This window comes from Balaenoptera ricei, chromosome 1, assembly GCF_028023285.1.
Source record: "Balaenoptera ricei isolate mBalRic1 chromosome 1, mBalRic1.hap2, whole genome shotgun sequence".
In the NCBI taxonomy this organism is placed as follows: domain Eukaryota; kingdom Metazoa; phylum Chordata; class Mammalia; order Artiodactyla; family Balaenopteridae; genus Balaenoptera; species Balaenoptera ricei.
The window spans coordinates 112,752,507-112,777,743 of NC_082639.1; the positions used below are offsets into that span (position 1 = coordinate 112,752,507).

General features: G+C 50.0%; 1 protein-coding gene across 3 annotated transcripts in view; it reads right to left on the minus strand.

Moving 5' to 3' along the window:
- Positions 1–25,237, minus strand: part of KCNN3 (potassium calcium-activated channel subfamily N member 3) — a 173,804-nt gene that overhangs the window by 112,078 nt on the left and 36,489 nt on the right. For all 3 annotated transcript variants that reach the window (XM_059902006.1, XM_059901997.1, XM_059902016.1), the window contains exon 2: positions 10,481–10,576. In XM_059902006.1, coding sequence (XP_059757989.1) covers positions 10,481–10,576 — 96 coding nt within the window. The remainder of the gene's footprint in view (positions 1–10,480; positions 10,577–25,237) is intronic.

A 25,237-nucleotide genomic window follows, 5' to 3' on the forward strand; every position in this document is an offset into this window, starting at 1 on the left:
GCCAAAGAACTGTTCTTTTGATTGTTTGCTATTTCAAGTTCAAGGCTATATTAAGGGGACAGCCAGCTCCCTTTCTGAGCAGAGAAGCTGGGACAGTCCCGCACGAGGGCCTCCTGAATGCAAACTCTATCAGTTCTTGTTATCAAAAACCATTCATAGCTACTCTCCCTACATTTTAGTCTCCTTGTCACTGAGCATCCTTCAGGCATGGAATCCTGGATACAGTCAGAGGCCCCAGAGATCATCTGATCCAATCTGCCTACTTTACAGATGACAAAACTCAGGTTGAGAGAGAAGTAGCTCATCCAAGCTCGCACGGTGATTGGTACCACCAACAGACCAGGCCACAGGTCCCTCGCACCTTGTAAAGGGTGCAGAGGCTTGCTAGGTGGAAGCGCCTTGGATGGGGCAGGCACTCGGGCTGTTTTTCTCAACCCTGTCATTCACTTAGCTGCCCATGTTGGACGGTGATCTCTTGTATCCCTGAATTACAGCAGAAGCTTCTTGAGAAGCTTCCTCGGCCCCCCTCGCTTCCCAAGGTGAGGACGGTGTGTGGTTTCCAAGGTAACACACAGCTTGGTGGATTCAGCCTCCCAGCACCACCTCATCCGGCACCAGCAGGGGAGGAGGAGTGGGAGGTGAGGTGACACCACCGCCCCATATACAAACACTGATTCCTCCCGAAACCAGTTTCCCCTCTGTCCCCCTGCCAGGGTTCAGGGTAGAGGACACCCCTGACATCCTGGAGTCCTGGAGCTGAGGAAGCTTCTGGAGGACTTGGCAAGAGGCAATTGCCTGGAAGTGAATGGAGCCGCAGGCAGCTGACTCCGGAAGTCTGGGACCGGCCTTCCTGGCTGGGGCAAGTCTTAACATGCCCAGGGCAACAGTTTTCACACCTGTTAACAGACACAGCACATGCCCTGTCAAGAAGCATGACACAGGATGACATTTCCAACTGACAAAACGGAAAGTCAACACAGGCAGCTGAGAAACAGCCTTGCTGCTCCCCCAGGCACGCCAGCCCCGTGGGCTCTGGGCCCCGGAGAGAGCAGCGGGAGGCCATCACCCCTAGGGAAGGGGCAACATGGCTGGAAAGCCCTCTCTGGGGCAGAAAGGGTTAAAGCCAAGTGTTCAAATATTTAGCAAATAAAACCAAAATGTCACACAGAGACTGCCAGGGCTGACGTGGTAACCATGGCAATCCATGGCCAGCCACAGATCTGAGAGTGAAGAGGCTCTGGGACTGAGGCCTGGGACGAGAGGGGATGAGAGGATGGTGGGGAGGGTCACAGAAGGCATGGCCAGCCCAGCTCACAGGGCGCAGCCCGCTGAGACCCTTGACCCCTCATGATGCACAAGCCAGAGCTGTGGACTTCACGCCAGTCTCTCAGTCTTACAGAGACTCAGTTTTCTCTTCTATGGAGCGAGGGGAATAAATCGGCCTGTCTGCCCCTCAGGCTTGTTGTTCATTCATTTGGTTACACTTATTGAATCCCTGCTATGTGCTGGGTGCTCTTGGCTGTGGGACAGAGCAGTGAATCCAAGTCAGCCTCCACCACCATGGACATACGGCCGGAGTGGGTGCAGGTGAGATATAGTGTCAGGGTCAGAGCCCATGTCCAGCCAACTCCTAGAAGGGGCGCCTTGCCCAGGGAGTGGGGGCAGCCAGAGGGTTCCTAGAGGAGGAAGCATCTGTGCTGAACCCTAAAAGTCAAAGAGGTGAAGTCAGGCAGGCAAGAGGTCTGACAATACATGTGAAAATACTCCCAAAACTACAAAGCACTAGACAAGATGACGTGACACCATCCTCACCGACGTGGTTGCTAATGCGTCATCCTCTCAGCTTTCTGTCTTTGGAGGGTAGTCTGACAAAGACTCATGGCATTTGAACTGAGCAGCTACTCGCCCCCTCTTTCCTCCTTTCTCTCCAGCTGTACAGGTGCAGGTGGGCCGGTGGGAGGGCAGGCGGCGTCCTCAGCTGATGCACGGTGGCCTAGCCAGGCCCTGTCCCCTGGACACACCCCTCATTTCCAATTTCCCTCGTGTGCTGTCATCGGTCTAGGGAGTGTTCATTAGCGTGGAGTAGGAGATGGCCGTGAGCTCAGCAGAGGAGGCCACCATCCAGAATTTTCCTGTCAAGCCCTGTGTTCCTGGAGCCACCCTGGGGGCCTAGAGTTCCCTCCTCCTCTCTGTGAAGAACACCTGGGTTAAGGAGCTCATGTCCTCAGACCTAGCAGGCTGAGAGGGCCATCTGGAGGTCTTGGGATCTCAGGGGTCCGCAATCTGCTCAGCTCTAAAGGAGTCCCTTGGCCACTGGCCCATCTGTGAGCCCAGTGAAGGCGATTCAAATCCATCAGCCAACCAGCCAGGGACATCCTTAGGAAATGTCTGTCGGGGGCCTGCAAGGACAGAGACCCCAGCCCCACCAGGGTGAGGCAGCTGCCATCTCCCCTGCATGACAGACACACCTTCCTTTCTCTTCTCTCTCACGCCCCTGAAATGCTCCAGGCCAGTTTCATCCCAAACACACACAAGGGCTCTGCTCCCGGTGAATACATGGCTTGGTTAAAGCCTCTTCTCTCCATGAGAGTTGCCTGGCCCACTGTGGCCACACGGTATTTCACACACACCTCATACCTTGGGGCTTATCAGCTTGGGTCACAGTGGATCAAGGTCTAGGACAAGCAGCTTCCAAAGGTAGGGACTGGGTCTGAATTATTTCTGGATTCTCAATGCCTGACACACAGTAGTCCTTACCTTACAGATAAGTTCAGGGTATGACTTGAGCCCACTTTCTTCTATAGGGAGAAGGGAGAGTGAGAGCACAGAACAAGACTCAGCCTGAAGCATCGAGTCTGTTCCCTGATGGGAAGATGCCCCTGACTCATTTAGCAGTGGGCCCCCAAGGCATCTGGACCAGTGACACCTCCTGCATTCCAGATGCCCCTGTTCCTGTGACAGCAGGTTATACATGCCCAGGGGGACGCTCCAACCTATGGGACCATCATGCCATGGCATGTGAGTCTTTTTGCAATGTGAGCTGTCTCTTGAATATAATTTATGTCCTACAATTTGAAGTAATTTCCCTGCCAGCTGAGAACTCTATTGCTATTTAATAAAAATATTCACTTTTACACATCTAATAACTTAAAAGTCTCCCCTTTTATTGGTCTCCTATGTTTCAAGTTCATGAGGTTGAAGACCTCTATCTTGTCACTATAGTTATATTTCTGTCAGGTTTGAAGCGGACTAGAAGCCTCTGGAGGCCCACACCAGATCTTCATCTGATTGATGCTTTCTACTTTGAATATGGCCAATAAGCACAGACTGAAATTAATGATCTATAAGTTCCCATCCACACACTGGATGATGGGAAATCTGCCACTGCCTATGTCCTGTCCTAGGTTCACAGCAGTCCCTCCATTTGAATTAGACAAACATTAATTGAGCCATGCTGTGTGCCAGGCACAGTGCTGCAGCCTCCTGCCCCTGTAGCTTCATTAAGGACACCAAGGCTTGGCTCCACACCTCCAGGTGTGGGTGTGTCTGCACTTCCCACCCACCCCTCCCCATCCCCCCACCATGTCCCCCAGGCTCTGAGCCAGGGCACTTCCTCCCTGGGGCACTTGTTCCCTTCCCCTCCTGTGTGCTCCTGGACAAGAACCTGGCCCCTGGTTATTTCCTCTCCCTCTCAACTGGCTTCTTCCTGACAGCTGAGAGACATATGCAGTCTCTCCAGGCTACACAAGCAGACCAACATCCCTCCCTCAGCACTGTGTCCTCTCCAGCTGCCACTCTGCCTTCCCTCGATTCACAGTCAGACTTCTTAGAAGACTAGCCAGTATTCAGTGTCTCCATGTCCCTCACCTCCTACTTGGTCCTCCCTTCCCCTTCCACTGCCCTGTGACTGTCACTCCCAGTGACTGTGCTGAGAAAGGGCACAATGACCTTCCCACAGCCTGATGCAAAAGACCAGTGGGGTTCCCAACTCCTTGACCCCCCTGTGGCATAACTGACACTTCCTTCTCTGTCCCAGCTTTGTGACTCCCTCCCTTTGGAGTCTCCTCTGACCTCCCTGACTTTTCCATTCTCCTTTGCGGTCTCCTCTTCCTCCTCCCACTTCTCACTTGATGATGTCCCTCTGGGGACCTGTCCCATGCCTCCTCTCATCTCACTGCCCCCGGCTCATCTAGGCCTATCCTCTGCATCACTATGCCCAGCCCCCAAACCTCAACTTCCGAAACTAACCTGGTCATCATTCCCCACCTCAGCCTCCTTCTGCGGTTTCAACTATAATGAATGGCACTCCCAGCCACTGAGTTACCCAAGCAACTGCTGGACCCCTCCTTTCCCCACAGACAGTACCTCCAACCTAATAACTGACCAAGTCTGATCAATTCCACTTGTTCAACATCTCTTATGCACAGTCTCTCCTGTCCTGGCTCTTGTCTTGCCCCTGATTCAGGGTGTCACCATCCCTCATCTCGACCATGGAAACATGCTTCCAATTAGTCTTCCTGCCTCTGAAATTGGCCCTTGCAACATTTGCCATGCTGCAGCTAAAATGCAAATCTGATCATCTCTCTCCCCTGCTTGAACTCCTTCCATGGTTCTCCCTGCTGCCCACAGGACAGTTCCAAAACTCTTCAGCAAGGCAGATGAGTTCCTGCTGGTCCTGCCATGCTCCAGAGTAGACCGGCCCCCACTGCCCAGGACCTTGTCCTGGAGGCATTCTGAATGCACTATGCAGTTTCCCGTCTCAGGGCCTCTGTTTCTTTTGAGACTTCTGCCTGGGATATCCTTTCCATGCTGTCAGCCCAGCAAACACGTCCTCATTGAAGCTGAGGTGTTTTGCACGTATTATCTAATTTGATCTGCACAACAACCCTGTGGTGGGTACTATTATTAGTCCCATTTTGCAGAAAGGAAGTAGACTAAGAGGCATTCAGTAACTTGCTAAAGGCTACCATACATACTACAATGTGACAAAGAACATGATTTGAACCCAAGCTGGGCTACTCTAAATTCTGTGTTCTCAGCCTCCTTCTGTCCTGCCTTCCAGGATGGCACTAAAGACATTAGAGCCATGGATTCACTCAACATTGGCAACCCCCTGGAGAAGCAAAAGTTGTTTCAGTGTTTCCAGCACAGCGTACTGGGCCCCTGTACCAGGCTCTGCACAGAGCAGAACCTCGTTAAGTACACACTGAATGAATGAATGCACTAGATGGGTAAGAAGGGTAGAGGAGGGAGGATATCTGGGGAGCAATAAAGCGTTCAGTGTCTCACCAGTCAGAATGGCCATCATCAAAAAGTCTACAAATAATACATGCTGGAGAGGGTGTGGAGAAAAGGGAACCCTCCCACACTGTTGGTGGGAATGTAAATTGGTGCAGCCACTACAGAAAACAGAATGGAGCTTCCTTGAAAAACTAAAAATAGGGCTTCCCTGGTGGTGCAGTGGTTGAGAATCTGCCTGCCAATGCAGGGGACACAGGTTCGAGCCCTGGTCTGGGAAGATCCCACATGCTACGGAGCAACTAGGCCCGTGAGCCACAACTACTGAGCCTGTACTCTGGAGCCCACGAGCCACAACTACTGAGCCTGCGCGTCTGGAGCCTGTGCTCCGCAACAAGAGAGGCCACGATAGTGAGAGGCCCGCGCACCGTGGTGAAGAGTGGCCCCCACTTGCCGCAACTAGAGAAAGCCCTCGCACAGAAACGAAGACCCAATACAGCCAAAAATAAAATAAAATAAAAATAAATTAATTAAAAAAAAAAAAAAAACTAAAAATAGAGTTGCCATATGATCCAGCAATTCCACTCCTGGGCATATATCCAGAAAAGATGAATACTCTAATTCAAAAAGATACACGCACCCCAATGTTCATAGTGGCACTATTTACAATAGCCAAGACATGGAAGCAACCTAAGTGTCCATCAACAGATGAATGGATAAAGAAGATATTATATAGACACACAATGGAATACTAGTCAGCCATAAAAAAGAATGAAATAATGCCATTTGCAGCAACATGGATGGCCCTAGAGATTATCATACTAAGTGAAGTAAGTCAGAGAAAGACAAATATCATATATCACTTATATGTGGAATCTAAAATATGATACAAATGAACATATTTACAAAACAGAAACAGACTCACAGATATAGAAAACAAACTTACGGTTACCAAAGGGGGAATAAATTAGGAGTTTGAGATTAACAGATACACACCACTACATATAAACTGGATAAACAGTAAGGACCTACTTTACAGCTATACAGGGAAATATATTCAATATCCTGTAATAAACCATAATGGAAAAGAATCTAAAAAAGAATATATATATAACTAAATCACTTTGCTGTACACCTGAAACTAACACAACGCTGTAAATCAACTATACTTCAATAGAAAGAAAGAAAAGAAACAGAGAGAAAAGAGAAAAAACAAAGAGAGACAGAAAGAGGAAGCAAGGAAGGAAGGAAGGAAGGAAGGGAGAGAGGAAGGGAGGGAGGGAGTTACATGTTGAGCCAGGGTGTGCCGATGGCCCCTAAAATGTGAGTCTGCAGCCTGGGGAAAGGAGGTTTGCACTGCTGATCTGGGAGGTGCTGGCGATCGCCAAACCACAGGAGTAAATGGACTCTCCAAGGGAGAGTGCAGTTTTCAAAGTTTTGATAAATAACACAACAACCAATGCATTTTGCTTTTCATTTCTTTCCAGGACACGCTAGCCTGAGGAGAACAGATGCCCGGGCCTTTGAAGGCTCCGTGCTCCAAGATGCCAAGAGAAGAGGAGACCAAGGAGACACGGGGCAGCCATTCTCAGACGACAGGGGTTGCCTCATGGGAAACACAGGCACCTCTTTTCCCTGCTCCAGAAGAGAGGCGGGCTGAGTGGAATTTTCAGAGAGGCCCGTTTCCTCTCAGTGGAAGGGCAGACTTTCTAGAACTCACACTGCCCAGCCAGGGAGAGCCTCCCTCAAGAGACAGTGAGTCCCGGTGACAGGCCGGCCCACAGAGGCTGGAGGGGCCTCCTGCACCGGTGAGGGGTGCACCCCCCTCCTGTCACCTCTGAGGACCTACCGAGCCTCAGGTGCATGACTTGAAGCCAGAGTTTGGTTGAGAGGTTCCCAATAATGTTTCAGAGTCTTCTTTCTCACAAACACAAGTTGTCCAAACTAATAACAAATACGAACACTATTCTAGAAGGTACTCCTAGCCTCCTGTGTGTGCTGGGCCAGGGCCAGGGGCCTGGATGTGAGCGACTGGGGCAGGGCTGGAGGGAGGTGGAAACACGGTCATCTGGTTCCTGCTAAAATTTAGCCAAGTGACCAGTAACTGGTGTTGATGAGGAAGTGGCGAGCATATCCTTAACACAAGCCCCTGACTTCACCCCACGGAGGAGAGGAGCCATACCCTCACCCTGCCCTACTTCCCAACAGATGAGCAGCAGCTGGCCTTTCCCTACTGAAGAGGTTTTCCAAGCATCCCCTCTGGATAAGCACTGGCAATCACGCTTGGGATAACCCTCCCACCACTCTCAGGAAGCAGGTCCCCCAGCCGGCGGGCACCAACCTCAATCAGACAATTACAGAATCGGGGTGGGGTGGGTGCTTAGGATTCCCAGTGAACAGATGTGGAAACTTGAGGCCCAAGACCACAGAGCTGAGTCATGGTCTAAAAGGCTTTGGAAACCAGATAGCTTGAATCCAGCACTCTTTCATTCAAAATATGCCCTGCAGACACCTGCTCTCTGTCAGACACCATGGGTCCCTGGAAATACAAAGATTAACAGCATCATTGTCCCTGAGGGTGGGGAAAAGGATACAGAACAGAAAATCACAGTATGGTCAGGTGAGTGCATACAAGGGTCCTGCTGACTGTCTGGGCCCAAACCGTTCCCATTTCCCTCTGGCAGGAGAAGGTCCCACTAGACCTTTCCAGAAGAAAGAACTTCACTGGACAGGTAAGAGGCACAGAGGATGCCAGGTTCTGGTGACTCCCCACGTGACGGTGGGCCAGGTAGGATAAGGGGCTGGGCGGTGGGAGCTGAGAGTGGAGGCAGGGCCGGGCCGGAGCAGGGAGGAAGTCCAACCACCCGCCAGTACCGGGAAGTTGTGACAGTAACTATCTGGTGGGCACAGCTTGTACATGGACGAGGTCCAGCTGGAAGCAGTGGGACAGAGGTCACAGGAAAGAGAACAGTTTCCATTTCATGAAGGCCCACTCTGTACTGTCAACTGTTACCCACCCCCGGTTATGAGTTCAGCAAGGTGGGTGATATGACTTCCATACTTCAGATGTGGAAACCGACGAGGCCCAGAGAAGTTGTTGTTGGCTCAAGGTCATTCAGGCTGAAGTGTCTGAGCCAGGATTTAATGCCACTGACTTCACTTTGTTTCTCCAAACTGTGAGTGTCAGGCCAAGACAAGTGACTGAAAAGCATCCTCTGCTGCCCATAATTAGGGTGAAGCAGAGACTGGCTATGAGCTGAGGATGGACAAAGTGTGCCCAGCTAGGTGCTAGCCTATCAGCATCACGGCCCTGCCACCAGGCCAGAACTGAGGTCACAACTGCAGTTGGGTGGGATCAGGTCTGACAGCCAAGGCTGCAAGCCCTGGGGGGAGGTGGGGCAGGACCCCAAGAGAATCAGAGGGAGGGATGCCTGGCTCTTCCAATCCCAATGCCTGGAGTGGAAAGCAGCAGCAGTCAGGCTGAATGGAACCGTCGTGCGGGCGTGAGGCTGAGATCAGCTCCTCTCCCCTCCCTCAAGCCTGGATCACAGATGAGTTCATGACTCTGCCTTTTTCTCTGGCCTGTGCAACCCCTCTGCACAGGTCAAGGTGACACATAGTAGTATAGACACCCTCTAGGTGAGGGTTCGGGGGCTCAGAGAAGTTGAGGAGATACATGGGTCCCACAGCTAGTTTGGGGTGGGGTGAACCCAGCCGGGAGCCCCGACTGTGACTCATGGTCCTGTCTCTGTTCCTTGCCCGTTCCTCCTGCCTGTACTCCTGGCTCCTTTCTGGGGTTGACTGGACCACGGTCTGGGTTAAAGCCCACCTGCATTGCCCAGGTCAGACCCCACGAAGGAAGCTGCTTGGTGGCGTCTGGGACTCTCAGCCTTCAGAGCACAACCTCAGTCCCCGCACCTGTGACCCCCCCAGAGATTAAAGAGTCCCCACCTTCTAGATTAGTGTCCTCTGGTCATCAACAGAGTGGAGGTAAGGTGGCCTGGAGCCAGGGCTCCCACCCCCAGGCCAGCCGCAGAGGTCCCTGACATCCAGCGGCAAAGCAGAGCCCCTCCAGGAGCAGGAGGCACTGGCCCGTCTCTGCCTGTGCAGCCACTCGGCCCAGAAACGCTGAGTGACAAAAGCGATGAGATTTGAAGTGTTTTACACTTTACAGAGCTCTCTCATACACTCCCCATTCATCCTCACAACAACCCATAAATGGTAGGATAAAACCCCCCATGTTCCAGACGAGGAAGAGTTCACATGTTCCAGTCCAGAAAGGTCTCAGGGCTGGCTAAAGACAAGCTGTAAGAACAGGTCATGGGCGAGACTCGGCCCCAGCTTTTCTGACTCTGAGTTCTGGTCTTTGTCAATTTCTTGCCTGCTGCCCAGATGTGGATCTATCTGTGCTCCTCCAGCCAAATGACGGGAGTTATATTTAGATGCGTATGCATGTGAGAAAAAACATCTGGATACTTCAGAACTACCCAGGGTCCCAGCAGAGCAGGTCAGCCCGAAGGGTCCAGTGAGAGGGAGAGCCATTGTCATGAGAAGATGCTACAGATCTGCTCACTCCTGCCTGCCCTTCCCAGCCCAGGTCGAACCATCCTCCCTACATTGGCCAAACTGGAGTGCACCCCAGAGGTTAAGCCAATATTTCTCTGGGTGCCAAGTGACTCCTGGGCAGCAAGAAACAGAGGTCCCCTCAACTACAGCAGGTTCTATTCTATCTAGAAAATGACTCCTCCCTGGCAGAGTCCAGTGGGGGTAAAGTCTACACCAGTCAGAAATACAGATTCCTGGTGGCATCTGGTGCAGTGTGTGTGTGTATGTGTGTGTGTGTATGCAGGGGCACGGGAGGCAGGTCTGTTTCACCTGGGGGATTCAGTGGCTCAAGTTCAGAAAGGATCCAGCAAGAGATAGAAAGGGCAAAGCAAGTCTCACAGTAGAATGGTGCAAAATGAAGATTCTAAGCAGGACTGCCCCCCAAATCATGAAGCCGTGTTTGCCTCTGGGATCCCCACTTGAAGATAATGTCACTGTTGTTCTAAAGCCACAGGGCAGCCTCACAATTCCCTCTCCCACGAGGGTCCAAACCAAAAGAGAAGATCCACAATCTCAGATACCTTTTGGTGAAATCACCCAAGTAGCTGCTGAAAGGGTGGGTTTGGGAGTGGGGACAGGCTCAGCCTGGAGCAAAGGAATAGCCCCTGCATGAAGGGGTGTGGGCGAGGGCACCTACCTGGACTTCACGTGTGTGATAGGCGATGATCAAACCCAAAAGGATGATGGTGGACAGACTGATAAGGCATTTCAGGGCCAACGAAAACATGGAATCCTGCAGGAGAAAGGGAAAGAGAGGATTAGGGAAATCCGGGATGGAGCATCTTATTTTACTCTGAGGCTGTGTTAAGGGGTGGGGGTGAGGGGCAGTGAAGGCAAAGGAAAGACTGTCACCAGCGCCTCCTGGGAGCGGGATACAGCACAAAGTTAGCCTGAGCCCCGAAAGTACCTTGGGCTGGGCCCTGGGGCGGCTCCGTCTCAGCAGCTGCCCTCTGAGCCTCTGTTTTCTAGGGTTAAATCATATTTGCATTCCTGCGATGAACCCTGCTTGGGCGTGATATATTCTGTTTGTTATACATGCCTAGATTCAGTTTGCTGATGTGTTGTTTAGAATATTTGCCTCCATGCTCATAAGTCATATGAACATAATTCTTTTCTATGCTGCTGTTATATGGTTTGGGCATCAATACTGTGCCAGCTTGAGCCTCTCTTTTCTCTTAACAAACCTGAACCAGAGGATTCTGAGGTCCCTTCCATCTCTGACAATGCAGAGTTCTTTCAGGAATGAATGAGAATGTCCTGGCAGCAGCTCTCATCTCCCGTTTTAGGGCCAAGGGCGGGGAGGGAAGCGAGGGTGGCAGAGGAGCTACTGGAAAGAGAAGGGGGCCGAGCACAGAAGCAGAGAGGGGTCCTGGGCAGGAGAAGGGCCCTGAGGGTCCCTCCAGCTGAGGCTGGGGGAGGCAGGATGGGCCACTTGGCCTTCACTGCAGTCCTCCAGCCCCAGGGCAGCTTAGGGGACCCACGTGGTTGGCAGCAAGAGCTCTGGGACCAGCCCACAGAATCCAAACCCTGAAGTAGCCGCTTACTAGCCATGTAACCTCAGGCTGCTCACTCCATCTCTCTGTGCTCAGTTGCCTCAGGCATCAGATGGGGATAACATCAGTACCTACCTCTCAGGGATGCTGTGAAGGATAAAGGCATTTGTCTATGTAAAGTGCCTAGCCCGGGGCCAGGCCCTGTGAGAGCTGGCTACTACCTTCGACCTCACCTCCTCTACAGGGCTGGTGCCTCCTGGGCATTTGGAAGCCAGGGAGTAGAGGCAGCTCCCAGTCCCAAAGGAAGGCAGGAACACACCCCTGAGCAAATGTAGCAGAAAGCCAGGCAGTACCTCCAAGCACTGTGTTGTGGCCTCATGCATCCTGAGAGAGGCACGCCACATGAGAAGCAGCCCCCATGCTCCAGAATCATAACATGCCTGATGCCTGCAAAGCACCTCACAGTGTACAAGGTGGTTTCACATCTTGTTCTCATCCATCCTTGAGACAGCCCTTGGCCTCTAGCCCAGCTTTATAGATATTACAGGTAGAGGCTCAGAGGGGTGAGTGCCTCATGCCAGAGTTCAAAGCCAAGACCTCTGACTCTCAGCCTGACTCCCAGCCCAGAGCACTGCCCGCAAGCCTTCAGGCCCACTCTCAATGGGAAACAGAGTAAAAATGTGAGAAGTGCCCATTTACACAGACCCAAATGACTACTTAAGACAGTAATGGAAGGTATTTCGAAGGTGGGATATGATTAATTACCACATGAAACCTACAATAGAGCTAGGGAGGGAGACATCACTGTCCAAGAAAGCAAGCTTTCAGAGACAGAGGGAGAGGTGGCTGAGATCTCCAGCGTTAGGGGGTGTGTCCAATATGGCAGCCACTAGAGTCAGTGGAGGGCTTGGACTTAAACCCAGGACTCCCAGATGCCCAAGTCCATGTTCTCAGCCACCCTCTGCAGGCTGAGATGGAAAGAAAGCAGTTCTCCCTGGTGTCTGCCAATCTACCATTCATTTATTTGATATAGTTTTGGGGCCCACTCTGTGCCAGACACAAGCTAGTGCTGGGGACCCAAGGGAGAACTAATGAAGGAGCTCATTCATTCTTTCTTTCTTTCATGACGATTTCAACAACTTCTCATTTGTTGAGCACCTGCTAGATGTCCAACAGTGTGCTAAATACTGCAGGATATTTATAGAGGGCCCCTGCCCACCAGAAGTTTCCAATCTGTCTTATACACAAACCCCAGCTTTCTACGCTGTGCAGGATCATCCAGCTGTGGGGAAAATTCTCCATTCTGCTCTGCCCAGAGACGATGGTCCAAGCATAATCCACTTTTCATTTAGCCTCTTGCATGTTCTACACTTAATGAAGAGCAGCCTGCAATCATTTACTCAGTGCACATGCACAGAGGTGCCTTGGGGGGTATTCTGCTGCTCCAGTTAAGGGCCCAAAGGAAAACAGAACACAGTTCCAGCCTTCAGGAAGGTTCTACTCTTCGAAAGCATTATTGGATGCCTGAAACACCATCCAAACCACAAGACCTATTGGGGCTGAAGAGAGCAGGTGGTGAATTCAGGGACACTCAGACTCTTAGGACAAGACTACCTCCCTATAGGAATCAACTGGGGACAGATCATGATGTTTTCGAGCCAGAAATGACCATAACTTTCTTCTCAAAGGGGTCTGACATCTGGGGATCATCATGCCTCCCCAGGAAAGGGTTTGGGATCAGCTGCACATTTCAAACTCTAATTTATTTCTTTTGGCAGAAAGTAACTGAAATCAGAATCCAAGTCTATTTCCATCATTTTTAGAGGAAGAGGTGAAGGGAAAGGGGCCAGATGCTGTCTCCTCTCCTTTGAGCCTCTTCCTTTTGTTCTAAAACTCAAAGCCTTTACATAAGAGGCAACTCCACCTGCCTGTTGGTTTTGGCCAGTGAAACCTCATCGGCCAGCCCCAGCCCCAAGGGGAGACGAGTGTGCACTGGATCAGTGGGAATGCTCACTACTTCACACATTTCCTTGCATTCTCTATCACATGTCAACAAAAAATAAACCATCAACCATTTTTAATAGCAGGAAAATACGTCAAAGAAGTCTGGCTGGATTAGAAATGTTTTCCATTTGTTAAAATGTTGAATTATCATCTTTTCTTTGCTGTCTGAACTCCAGTGAAGCTTGAAATTGATATGGTTCTTTGGGTGATGGCAGCAACTCAGGGCTGGCTAATTAGCTGACGTACACCACATGTGTGTATGTACACACCCCTGCTCAGCCCCCACTCACTGCTATCCAAGGGCCAAAGGGACTCATAGGGCTGGAAGGGAGCCCCGTGGTCAACTGGTCAACACTTCTCCCCTGCAACTCAGAATTTTTCAGTAGAGTAATATCCTTAATACACAGGAATGCTTAAGAATTATATCCCAACAGATGAGAGTTGTTTTTTTAAAGCCATTTATTCCTAAATGCGCCAAAATATTAGAGTGGGTAAGTAAATTGGAGAATAGCCAGTGATGGAACACTATGTTGCCACTTAAAGCCACCTCTGCAGAGAATATTTGAAGATATCAGGAAAGGTTCCTGATATAACATCAAGTCAAAAACCCAGCCCCCAAAACTGTAAATATGGTATATTTCCAATTATTTTTTAATTTTTTACTTTTTTAATGTAAAAAAAGACTGCAAATATATAGTGTCATTCTATAAAGTGTCAGGGTACTCAACTGTATTACCTCTGATGATCTGAGTACAATAGGTGCTTAATAAGTGCTTCTTGAAACTACTTAATAATAGTACTTTTATTTTTACCTAACATTTATTAAGTATTGACTACATACCAGGTCCCAGACTATGCCTTCTATACAGATTACTTCACATTCTCACCCTACAGATGAGGTCATAATGTCTCCATTTTACTGATTAAAAAACAGAACAAAACAAAACTGAGGGTCATAGAGACAAAGTGACTTTTCCAAGGTCATACAGCTAGCCCAGACTTTAAGCTATATATCAGATTTTTCTATATACCACGTTTCCCCCTTGCCTTCAAAATGAACTAGGCTCCCGTGTGAGATGGTGAGTTCCTGTCATCTTAGTAGAGGCTGGCTACAGCCATCAGGGGTGCTGTAGAGGGGATTCCTAGCAGGGAAGGAGAGTGAACCACATTCCTGCAAGATGCCCCTATCCACGTGGTCCTGTTCTGCTCCAAGCCATGAGCCAGCCCTTCACAGATCTGTGACTTGTTGATGACAACAATCTGTTATAAAGCACTACTATAGGGGCCTACCATGCAAGGTGGACATCGCCAACCCACTTTACAGAGGAGGAAACTGAGGCTCCAAGAAGTTACCTAACTTGTCCAAGGACATGGCCAACAGATGGCCAAGTCAGGATTGAAGAAGCCAGGATTTACTCCAGATCATCTACTTCCGGGTTCTGTGCCCTGCCTGTGCACCAACACCCCACCTGCCCGGCTGGTCAGGCCTTTCCAGCCTCCAATTTCTTCAGTGAGGCTTCTCAGAGCTGCTCTAGCCCTTCCTCCCCCGAGGCTGTGCAGACTGTGATGGAGTACGTTCCCAGCTTCTGAGCCAGCCATAAAAATTGCTCTCCCAGCCGCCTTGTAGCTTCCAAAGACAAGCCAGAATTGTAATGATTACGGTAGATTTTCCAGAGGCTTTGAAGTTCTAAATGTATTATATTGTTTGGAACATTTGAAAATAACAGAAAACCATGCTTGCAGGCAGAGTCCTAGAGGGGCACTGAACAGAAGTGAAATGTCAGGTAAAGATGTGCAGGTGCCTTCCCCAAAGTATGTGTGTGCGTGTGTGTGCGTGTGTGTGCGCGTGTGTGTGTGTGTGTGCATATGTGATCCATTCATGATCTTTGTCACTGGCTGGAACCCCCAAAGGGGAAGAGGTAATATCATCTAAAGTCTGTATCTACTGAATTAAGATTTACGTTTTGTGCATTCGACTTGGGAAATAATTGATTTAGAAATCTTTTCAGTTTAATAAGGTCAACTTTTCCTTCAATTTCATGGAGAGGCTCCAAAATTGATTGACATTCAGCATCAGCTTAATACTGTGGCTCTGTAAGGGTTGTCCTAATTAGACACTCTTGCTAATTAACGCTATGCAAATTAAAACCAGCCCCTTATCCACTGGCCAGGAAGACTGCATTCGTGGTTGCTGGTCTCTGCGGAGACGGAGCTTCTTTCCTCAACCTGGTGCTTTCATACCAGCGCCAAGCCCCTGCCTTCCTCCTTCCTCTGCTCTCATCCTGCCTCTTTCTCATAATCTCTCATTCTCGTCCACTCTCCACACCTTTCACCCTGATGCTCATCTCTTAGCTCAGGCTCGTGGTCCCAGGTTGAGCTGCCTGATTTAAGTACACCCCTGGCTCTTCCTGAGAGAATCCTATTTTGGTCACTCATGGTCCAGAGTGGACTCACTCAGACCCTCTGCGTCCTTGGATGTCCAACTTGCAAACAGGGGAAATAGGCAAAGCTGTCACGATGGGGTGGGAGGGTGGACCCTGGGGGCTTTAAAGGGCACCTGGACCTCCGACAGGCCTGAGGAGGGAGAAGTTCCAAGAAGCCAGGGTGCTTCATAACTAAGAGGTCTCTGGAGCTGGGCCCTGGGCTTGCCATCAGAGGGCCCAGAGGGTCTGGGCCTCTTCCACGGTAAATGCCTGACTTTGGACGAGCTGCTTCACTCTTCTAGGCCTCAATACCCCCAGTACAATGAGACTCTTGGACCAAACAGTCCCTGAAGCCTAATGGCCGATGGCACTGGGCACACACCGGCCATGATACATACACAGGTCATAGGGACAGTCCCCATATTTCTTTCCTTTTTCTCCTTTTCTCAGGCATTTCATGATACATAAATACATGATATTTTACATGATATACATGATAAAATTGTGAGTGTGAAATAGTCAGCAACAAAACTCACTCATGCCAACTCCTCCTCAAATAGAACAAGACAGCTAACAAAGAAAATTACCATTGTCTCTTTCTAAATAACATGGGATTTGGAACCAAAAGGCCAGAATTCAAGTCATATCTTTGCTGCTCACTAGCTATGTGACACTGGACCTGTCACTTAACCTCTCTGGGCCTCTGTTTCATTCTCTGCATGCCAGATCTAATAGGACCAACTCTCACAGGTACTGGAGGATAAAATAAAATAATGCATATGAAAAAACTCATTCTTTTTACACACACAAAAAAGCTCACATTCTCTTGTAGCCAAACACCCTTTCTCTTGCTGCACAGATATCAGTGCAGGTAAACTCAGCTGGTTCTCAGTCAGCGGCTGCTGAATGCACCTCCAATATCAGCATTTTAGGGTTGCAACAATTTACAAAGATGTTCCCACAGGCATTTCAGAAAGACAGCTTTGGCATCCTGCAATGGGCCAAACATTCATTCACTCATCCATTCACACTATAAATATTTATATAGAGCACTTAACTATGCCCAGGCCCTGTGCTGGGTACTTGCAAAATGCCAGGGATTCCCCCACTCCATCCACCCCCAGTCCTCTGAGCCTGAATCCCACCTGGCAGACAAAGGGCAGATGAGTAGGGCCTGGAAGAAATGGGCAGGAAGCCCAGGCTGAGAGAAAAGAGCTACAAGTAGCTCCTTGAATGACCAGGACCAGAAGAGGCGACCCTAGAGAGGCAGCTGAACCCGAACTGACCCTACATCCTGAATGTGAAGTGAGGAATACAGACTAACCCAAGGCCAAAGGAGCTTCAGAGAGTACCTTCTCCCCAAAGATGCTGTTTGCTAAGGATGCAGGCTCTCTGTGCAGACAAGGAGGGCATGAGACCTTCTTCTGCTCAACGCCCACCAGGGCTGAACATCAGCCTGAGTACTGGAGACCAAGCTCCAGGCACCTTCCACCTTCCTGAGCTCTCTGTGTGGGTGTCTTTACCACATCCCAGGGGCTGTCTCTCACCGCCAAGATGGAAACCCCAGAAGGGCAGGATTTCAAATTTGTTTGTCCACTTCTACATCCTGGTACCTCAGACATTGTCCGGCACATAGCAGGTCAATAAGTATCAGTTGAATGCTGAATATTTGAATGAAGGGAACAAAATTTTGAGATGTGTCAAGCAGGTAGACACTTCCTTCCTGAACTCCCAAATACATTACAACTAAAGGGACATGATAAAAATAACAGCCTACATCTACTGTGCGCTTACCATTGCCAGGCGCTGTTGTAATTGCTTCAGATCCTCGGAACAACCCCATGCGAGGCCCAGGGAGGTTCCGTCACTTGCCCACCATCCCCAAGCAAGGACAAGGTAGAGGTCAGATTCCAACCCAGGCAGAATTTAGACCCAAAGGTCTGTGCTCTCTCTACCCAGAGAGTCTCATGACACACGGGATGCCTGTCATCGGAACATCACCTTCCATGCCCAGTCTTCCTGGGCAGGACTAATCTCTCCATCTCACCCCACTCTCTGATGAGGCCCCAGTCATGTCACCATTAAACTCCGGTCACTTAGTAGCATGACAGACAGTGAGCAGCCTGACGTCAGGGATGGGGGTCTGCATCGTTGTTGCGAGTGCAGCCCAGACCAGGCCTGGTATGGGGCGGGCAGGCAGGAAATGTTTGTGGAGTGAAGGATGCCAGTGGTCTCAAAATGAAACTCATAAAGTCAAGTTGGCCTGGGCCATTTCTCTGTGGCCCTCCACTTTGTCACTCCCAGAAGGAGATGAAACCTGATGGCTGAGGGACATCATGCAGTTAACACAAGGGCATTCGGGTCTGAGCAGAGGGTGGCCTGGTAATGGTTAGTGAAACCAGCACAACGACCAGGACACCAATTAAGAAGGAATCATCCTCCCCAGGCCTCGGCTCTCCCGCTGTGCGATGCCCCAAGGAGGAAAAAATGGTCATTTGGGAGACCATGCTACCAAAATATCAAGTCAGATGGGTCACCCCTAAGGCCACAAACATAATTCCAATTAAGGAGATGATTTCCTTTACAAGGTCTGAGCAGAGGGGAAATGGCATATCATGAATTCTCTACTGCGCGCTTGCTTATAATTTATTTTCCTGCCCCACTTACAACATTGGCAAAGATTCCATGCAATTCAATCAAAATGTTTTATTATATACTTGCCATGTGCCAGGCACTGTGCTAAGTGTAGGAGGTAGGAATACACATGATGAGGTCTTTCTGAAGGCAGTTTGGGGCTTGCTGCTCCTAAAGTAGCCAAGAGCTGGCCTACTAGGACTCTTCCAACATGAAATAAGCACTTAACAAATGTTTGTTGGGTGAATGAATGTGGAAGGGTCAAACGTTTGAGCTATATACCAAGGCAAAATGAAACCAGAGGGGGGTTGAGTCTCCTCACCCCATCAGGAAGTATGCAGGTGGGAAGGATGCCCACCAGGCACCAACAGCCCAGGCCATTCTAGAACTGAGGGACCTTGACCCCCACCCCAGAATAATTAAATCAAATCTCTGCAGGTGAGGCCTGGACATTGACATTTAAAAAAATATTTCAAAAAAAAAAAAAAAATTTCAGCGATTCAAATGTGCAGGCCAGGGATGAGAACTGCTGCTCTAAGGGCACAAGAAAGAAGTGCAGAAGGCTGGGGCTGACATCATAGCCTTGAGGAGACTCTGTTGAACAGTTAGTCATATGCATAAGCAGTGGAGCTCCTTAGAGTTAAAAGGAAATGTAAAAGCCATCTAGTTAAATGGCTCATGACTCTCCTCTGTAAGATTCCTGGCATATGGTCATTCAGTCTCTGCTTGATTACCTCCAGGGACAGGGAACTCACTTCCTATCAAGGCAGCCTATCTCTATGTTGGAAAGGCTCTGACTTTTTCACAGATCTGGCTTCAGCTTTCTCAGGTGCTTAGCCCCTAGTAAAGCTAAACAAACAAATGCCTCTGTGAAGCCTCACTCTGATTTTGACATCATATGTGCCTATGCAAAAGTCCTCAATAAGTGAGCCCCTCCCCAAGACAAATACCAATAAAAATATAGACCCCAGGCCTGGAGGCACCCCTGGAGGTCAGCTCATCCCCACCCTTCACTCTACATGAGGACACTGAGGCCCAGTGGGTCTGGCTCGGCTCCTATCAAACACCAGCCTGTGTTGAAGCAAATCTTAGAACCTGGGTATTGTGTCCCCAAGGCTTATGCTCATGGGGTAGGCATCCCTTCCCACCCTGTCTCCCCTGTTTCTGAAGATATAACAACTCTAAATTTATCTGTTCTCCAAAAGCCTAGATCCCTATCCTGGAAGTCAACTCCAAACCTCTCACCTAGCCACTTTATTTCCTTCTCCAATAAACAATCTGCTCCTGATTACCTTTCATCCTCCTCTGCTTGTGGAATGTGAGCGCTCTTGGCCAGTCAGCAATTACATCACTCTTGTGGTGTCAAAAAGCCCATACAGCCTTCTCCAGCTTTGATGAATGCACACCTGTCACTATGCATCGCATTCTGAAGGTCCCAGTCCCTGCCATCATCTTGGGAGAAGCACATACTAAAGGTCTCTTGTCCTAGTCGCAACATGCATCCTGGCAACCTGGGGGGTCCTCAATTACAGAAAACCACTTAATCTTTCTTCACCCCCCAGGTGTGGCAGAGCCCTGCCGGAAGGCTACTCAGTTTGCCATCACCATGATGGGTTCTCCTTGCAAATATCCACTGCTACCCTCACCAAGACCATGGTCCCCATATTTCCTCCAACTTGCGGGGCCCCCCTTTTTTAATGTTCTAGAATGTTGGAGACAAATAACTGTGCTTTCTGGATGGCTTGCTTTGAAGTTGTTTTCTTTTCTCTTATTAAAACCTATCTGGCCCCCAAACCAATAAAACAGCAGGAAATCACTTTGCTCTGCAGAAGGCTGTGTGTGCACACTGGGTTCCCAGCTAGAACCGAACCAGCCCAGACAGGGCTTGACCCAGGACTGGGCTTCTCTCTCCCCATCCTGCCCCAGGACATACACCAGACTCCTGGATTCTCTGCAGGAGCTGTGGTCAACCAATTGCAATGAACTGGGTAAATGCATCTTCAGATGGATAGAATCTGAAATAAGAATTCTTACCACCTGACAGCCACAGAGAAGCATGTGTTGGTTTTAAAGACACAAAGCAAGGCCTACAGACTACCCCCACCCTTCATCTCTCAGACTCATCACCCCCTCCCCCCAAGCTCTCTTCCCTCTTTTCACCCTCCAGCCCCTGCCTCTCTCCGCACCAGAGGCTGCTGCGGTGGCAGAAGCAACACCATGATCCCACCTATACCTTCCAACCTCATCAGAGGTTTCCACAGCCCACTTCTCTGCCCACTCCCAGCCTGGTGCCCAGAGGCAAGACCACTTCCATCCCCTCGCAGGGAACAATCAACCCCTGAGCCTGGCAATGTTTGGGCCAAGTGAAAATTTTAAGACGCCCAGAAATCACATATGGTGAGAAAAACAACCGCCTGGCAGGCTCCACAGACATCTCTGAAGGCTGGAGCTTCCCGGATAAGGAACAGCCCTGTCCTGTGTTTCCCCTGCCACGTTTCCAGGCTTCCCAGAGCAGCAGCCCGAGGACGGCATCACCCTCCTTCCACTTCCACACCCGCACTCCTGCCAGTAAACGTGAGACAGCAAGTCCTCCAACCCAACGCACAGACTCAGTTGGAAGGGGCCTCCTGGGCCGTCTAGTCCAACTCCCCCACTTTGCAGGCAAGGAAGTGGGGGCCCAGAGAGGGGCTCTGTCCTAGCCAAGGGCACACAGCAGTAACAGAAAGGGCTAATCTTGCCCTGAGTCTTCTGAGGCCTGGGCCGGTGTTTTTCCCACGTCCCCACTCTGCCTGCCCATCAGTCGCACACTCCTGAAAGGGGCAGCACCCCTGTCTGATTCCTCTCCCACCCCTCTGCAAGTCCTCAGTTCATGTTTGGGGAATGAACGTTTCTTCTATGGCTCTCAAGGGCAAATCAGGAGAAATAATAATCACCTGGTCCAGGTTCTCCATCTTCTTTTTGCCTAAAACTCTAAAAGCTTAAACATAAATAAAGGGAAATGGTCTGGAAAAATAACCAGTTGGCATGGAACAATTGGCATTTCAGAGCTGCATCAGAAGTGGAAATACTGTTTTTCAGAAATTCAGCACAGCCATGAGTTGTTAACTCCTAGCCATTTGGCACAAGCTTTTCGATTGTTTGGATGTGATGGACGATGTTGATAGAAGTGGTGGAGACCAAACACGGCTATTAATAGGCTGAACGTGGCACTTTTATCTCTCTCTCTTTCTCACTCACTAGCCCTCTGGCACCAAACTGTTGCCAACCCGCCTACCTTTGGCTCTGAGGTGCCATCACTTCCAGCAACAGGGCACCACAGGAGCAGTGTCTCCTGCCCATGTCTGAGCAAGTTCATCCTCGAGCCTAAAAGGCCAGGGCTGCCGGCCAACGTGGGCTGCTTGTGTGTGCAGAGCTTCAAGGGAATCACAAGGCCTGAAGCTTCCTTGGGTGCAGTCCCCACCTCGCACAGAGCATGCAGTAGATCATCACAGCTTAGGGGAGTCAGGAAGCTCTCAATTCCCCCATGTATTTCTCTTATCCACCTCCTCCCTGCAAGAATTTGAGGCAACCCCGATCTCAAGGCTGGAGCACATCCACCCTACTTGGCCCAAGTCAGAACTGTTTCAAGGCAGAAGGATCCCCACGGTTCCCTAAAGGATACTGCTTCTGGGAACTCTCTCCAGATTCAAACTCTACAAGGATTTACTGAGTACCTATGACATGTCAGTCTCTGAGCCCACCCATTTTCATATAGGATCGCACTTAATCCTTACAACAAGGAATTATTGTCCCCACTTGACAAATGAGGAAACTGAGGCACACAGTGATCACACAATTAGCTGAGATCACATGATTAGTAAAGGGAGGAGTCTTCTGATTCCGAGTTCAGGATTGGAGAGGACCCGGGCAAAGGCCCTGTTGGGAAGTGTGCCCTGCACTCTCCGTGGGTATGGTCACTTTGCTGCAGCTCTTCTGAAGCCTGAGCTGCTGGTTCTCTCCCTCTGAGCACCACGTGTTTCCCCAGCCCCAGAGCTCCCTGATCCTGGCCAGCTGTCCTCAACCTGCATTGGCTCACCCACCAGGGAAGCCATGGCAAAGATCACAGCTGGAATGGTTTGTCTCTAGCACTATTTTTATTATCCATTAAATGAGAGTAAAAATACTTTCTTCCTTCCAGAGTTATTGTGAAGACAAATCATAACTGTGGAAATGCTCAACCACCTAGGGATTCCCAGAAGCTCAAAACAGTCTATGCACATGTGGACCATACACATCCAGGTTTGCTCTGGGGAGACCAGCTTATGTCTGTTGTCTAGCATAATTATTAATATGAGTAGCAATTATTAATATCATACTCTCAAAAGTGTCCCCATTTAGACAGTGAATATGTAGAGTGAATCACACGATCACTCTACATATGTAGCATTTGCTGCTTTAGGGTCTGAGAGAACTGGGGGCCCCCTCCCTGCCCTCTGGCCTCCATGTCTCCCAGCTCCCACACCCACCTTGTCCAGTGGCAGGGGTGGTGCTCAGTGCTGCAGACCCTTGGCCAGGGTCCCTGCTACCAGGCTCACAGACAGGCATCATTTTGTTAGATCAAAGTAATTATTAGTAGACAGTTTTTAGCAGGGCAGTGTCACAGTGCCTGGATTAACTGCAATTATACGTCACTCCTTTAAGGTTTATTCCATCAATTATGGACAATCTCAGTCACGTGCCTAGCTGGCTTAACCCTTTGTGGCTTGAATTACTCAGCACAGAAGAGGCTGTAACCATGGAAAAGGCTGAATATATTTGCTACTGAATCATTGCCCTGTGGATGTCAGTTTAGAGCCTCCCCGCTTACGAGGCACTTTCTTGCAGTTTCCTATTTGATCTCTGAGAGGTAGGGAGAGCCACTCCCATCCCACAGATGGGAAAACTGAGACTTGGAAATATTTAAGCAATTACCCAAGGTCACACAGCTAGGAACCCCAATTCTTCGAACACCGTATTGCCAAAACATTGTTTTCTTTAGCAATCAATGAGTGTGACCTGCACCGGAACCCTTCGGAATGTGACCCTTGGGCTTCAGTAGTCTGACCCGGCCCCAGGGCGAGGCATTTGGGTCAGCATCTGAGGGCATCCAGAGGCAGGCCTGCCAAGGAGTCAGTCCAAAGCATCAGATGCTGCATGCTCGTCATGCAGAGTCACCCTGTACCTGGAGCAATTCAAGCGGCCTTACTGTCAGAAAGAAGAAGATAAGAAACTCCAAGAAGAAAATGTCCACACCAGAACAATATACAAACATGGAGACCCAGAACCTTCCTTCTTCCACTGTTCAGCAGGGAGAGTAGCCAGAAGGCACCTCTTGCTAGCGAGGGGATGGCAGGACACCCACAGGCCCCAGACACCTAAGGGTGTCTCAGTGTTGAGATGAGAGAAGCCAGGGGAACACTTCCTTCTACTTCCAGAGCCTTTATTTGGGCTCCTGCCCCATATCTACTATGCCCTGCACCGGTCACAGAACGCTAGTTCAAAGATCTCCGAGATCCCACCGTCCAAAGCCCCATTTTACAGATGGGGGAACTGAGGCACCAAGCAGGGAGTGCCCTGCCTATGACCCAGCTTGCCAGGGCCGAGCTGAGAGGGAGCGGAGGGCCTTCCCCTCTGCTGGGTTCTTGCTGCCCGTGGCTGTGAGCTGCCGCAGGGAACTGGGGGGCCGTCTGCAGTCTCTCGTGGGAAAGTTTGCTGCTTTCTTTCTTCCATCTCTCTCTTTCCTCCGCCCTCATCTCACTCTCCTCACCCACATTTCTTCCCTCTTGCATTATTTCTATTTCCCTGTTTTCCAGAAACAGGGTTTAAGACTGTCAGCTAGAGTTTCTACGTCTGAATGGAACTCACTGTGCTGGAGCCCCTGGGCTCCCACTGGGTAGTCACCCCAGACTCTAGGCTGCTTTGTGGCAGGGTCTGGGTCCTATTTGTCTCTCTCTCCCCATCACTTCACACAGGGCCTGGCCATAGTAGTGGATACTCAATAAGCACTCGAATGAATGAATGAGTGAGTGAATGAATGAAATACCATGCCAAATTCCCAAGGAGAGGAGAATCAAGCAAAATGATTCCATTACAGGTCTCATCATTCAGGTAGTAAATAGCACTTAGAATTGGGGGCGGGGGAGGGGAGTCTGAGTCACCTTTAAATTTCTCATTCCACTGACTAAACAGATACTTATTTGTTTAGAACCCATTGTTTAAGCCTTTAAATATAACAGCTGTGATCAAAGACCTAGGAAAAGAGAAACTGCAGCCAAGCTGTCCCCCGGGGCTCCTCAGCCTGGAGACGCTCTAGGATCAGAGCGATAACCCTGCAAAGGCGGTGGAACAAATGATGCTTGTGAGGGAAACCTGTCTTTCCAGCCACAGCCGTTTTCAATTCTGCAGAAGTGGCTTGGGGGTCCCTGAGCAGGAAGAGCAAATGCTGTTGCTCCCGGACAACCACTGCAGCTGATGACTTGCTAAGCTTTTAAAACCCGGGTCAAAGCAAAGGAAAAAGACTGTACAGGCCAAAGGCACTGACATCTCTCCATGCAGATGTCCCTGGCTTCCGGGCGGTGAGTCCAAATCAGCTGCCTCTTGTCATTTGGGGCCAGGCGGACTGGGGGCGTGGGGAAGGGTTAGGCCCAGGGGAATGAATTGCTTCATTGAAGAAACCCAGCTGGGCCCAGGACTGTGAGTCGTGGGGAGCCAGGTGGGCTGGGGCAGGGGTGGGGGGCGCGGGGAGGGCGCGGAGAGAAGGTATTCCCGCAGGGCTGGAAAACACCAGGCAACTGTGAGCTATGAGGGTCAGAAGTGCACGTT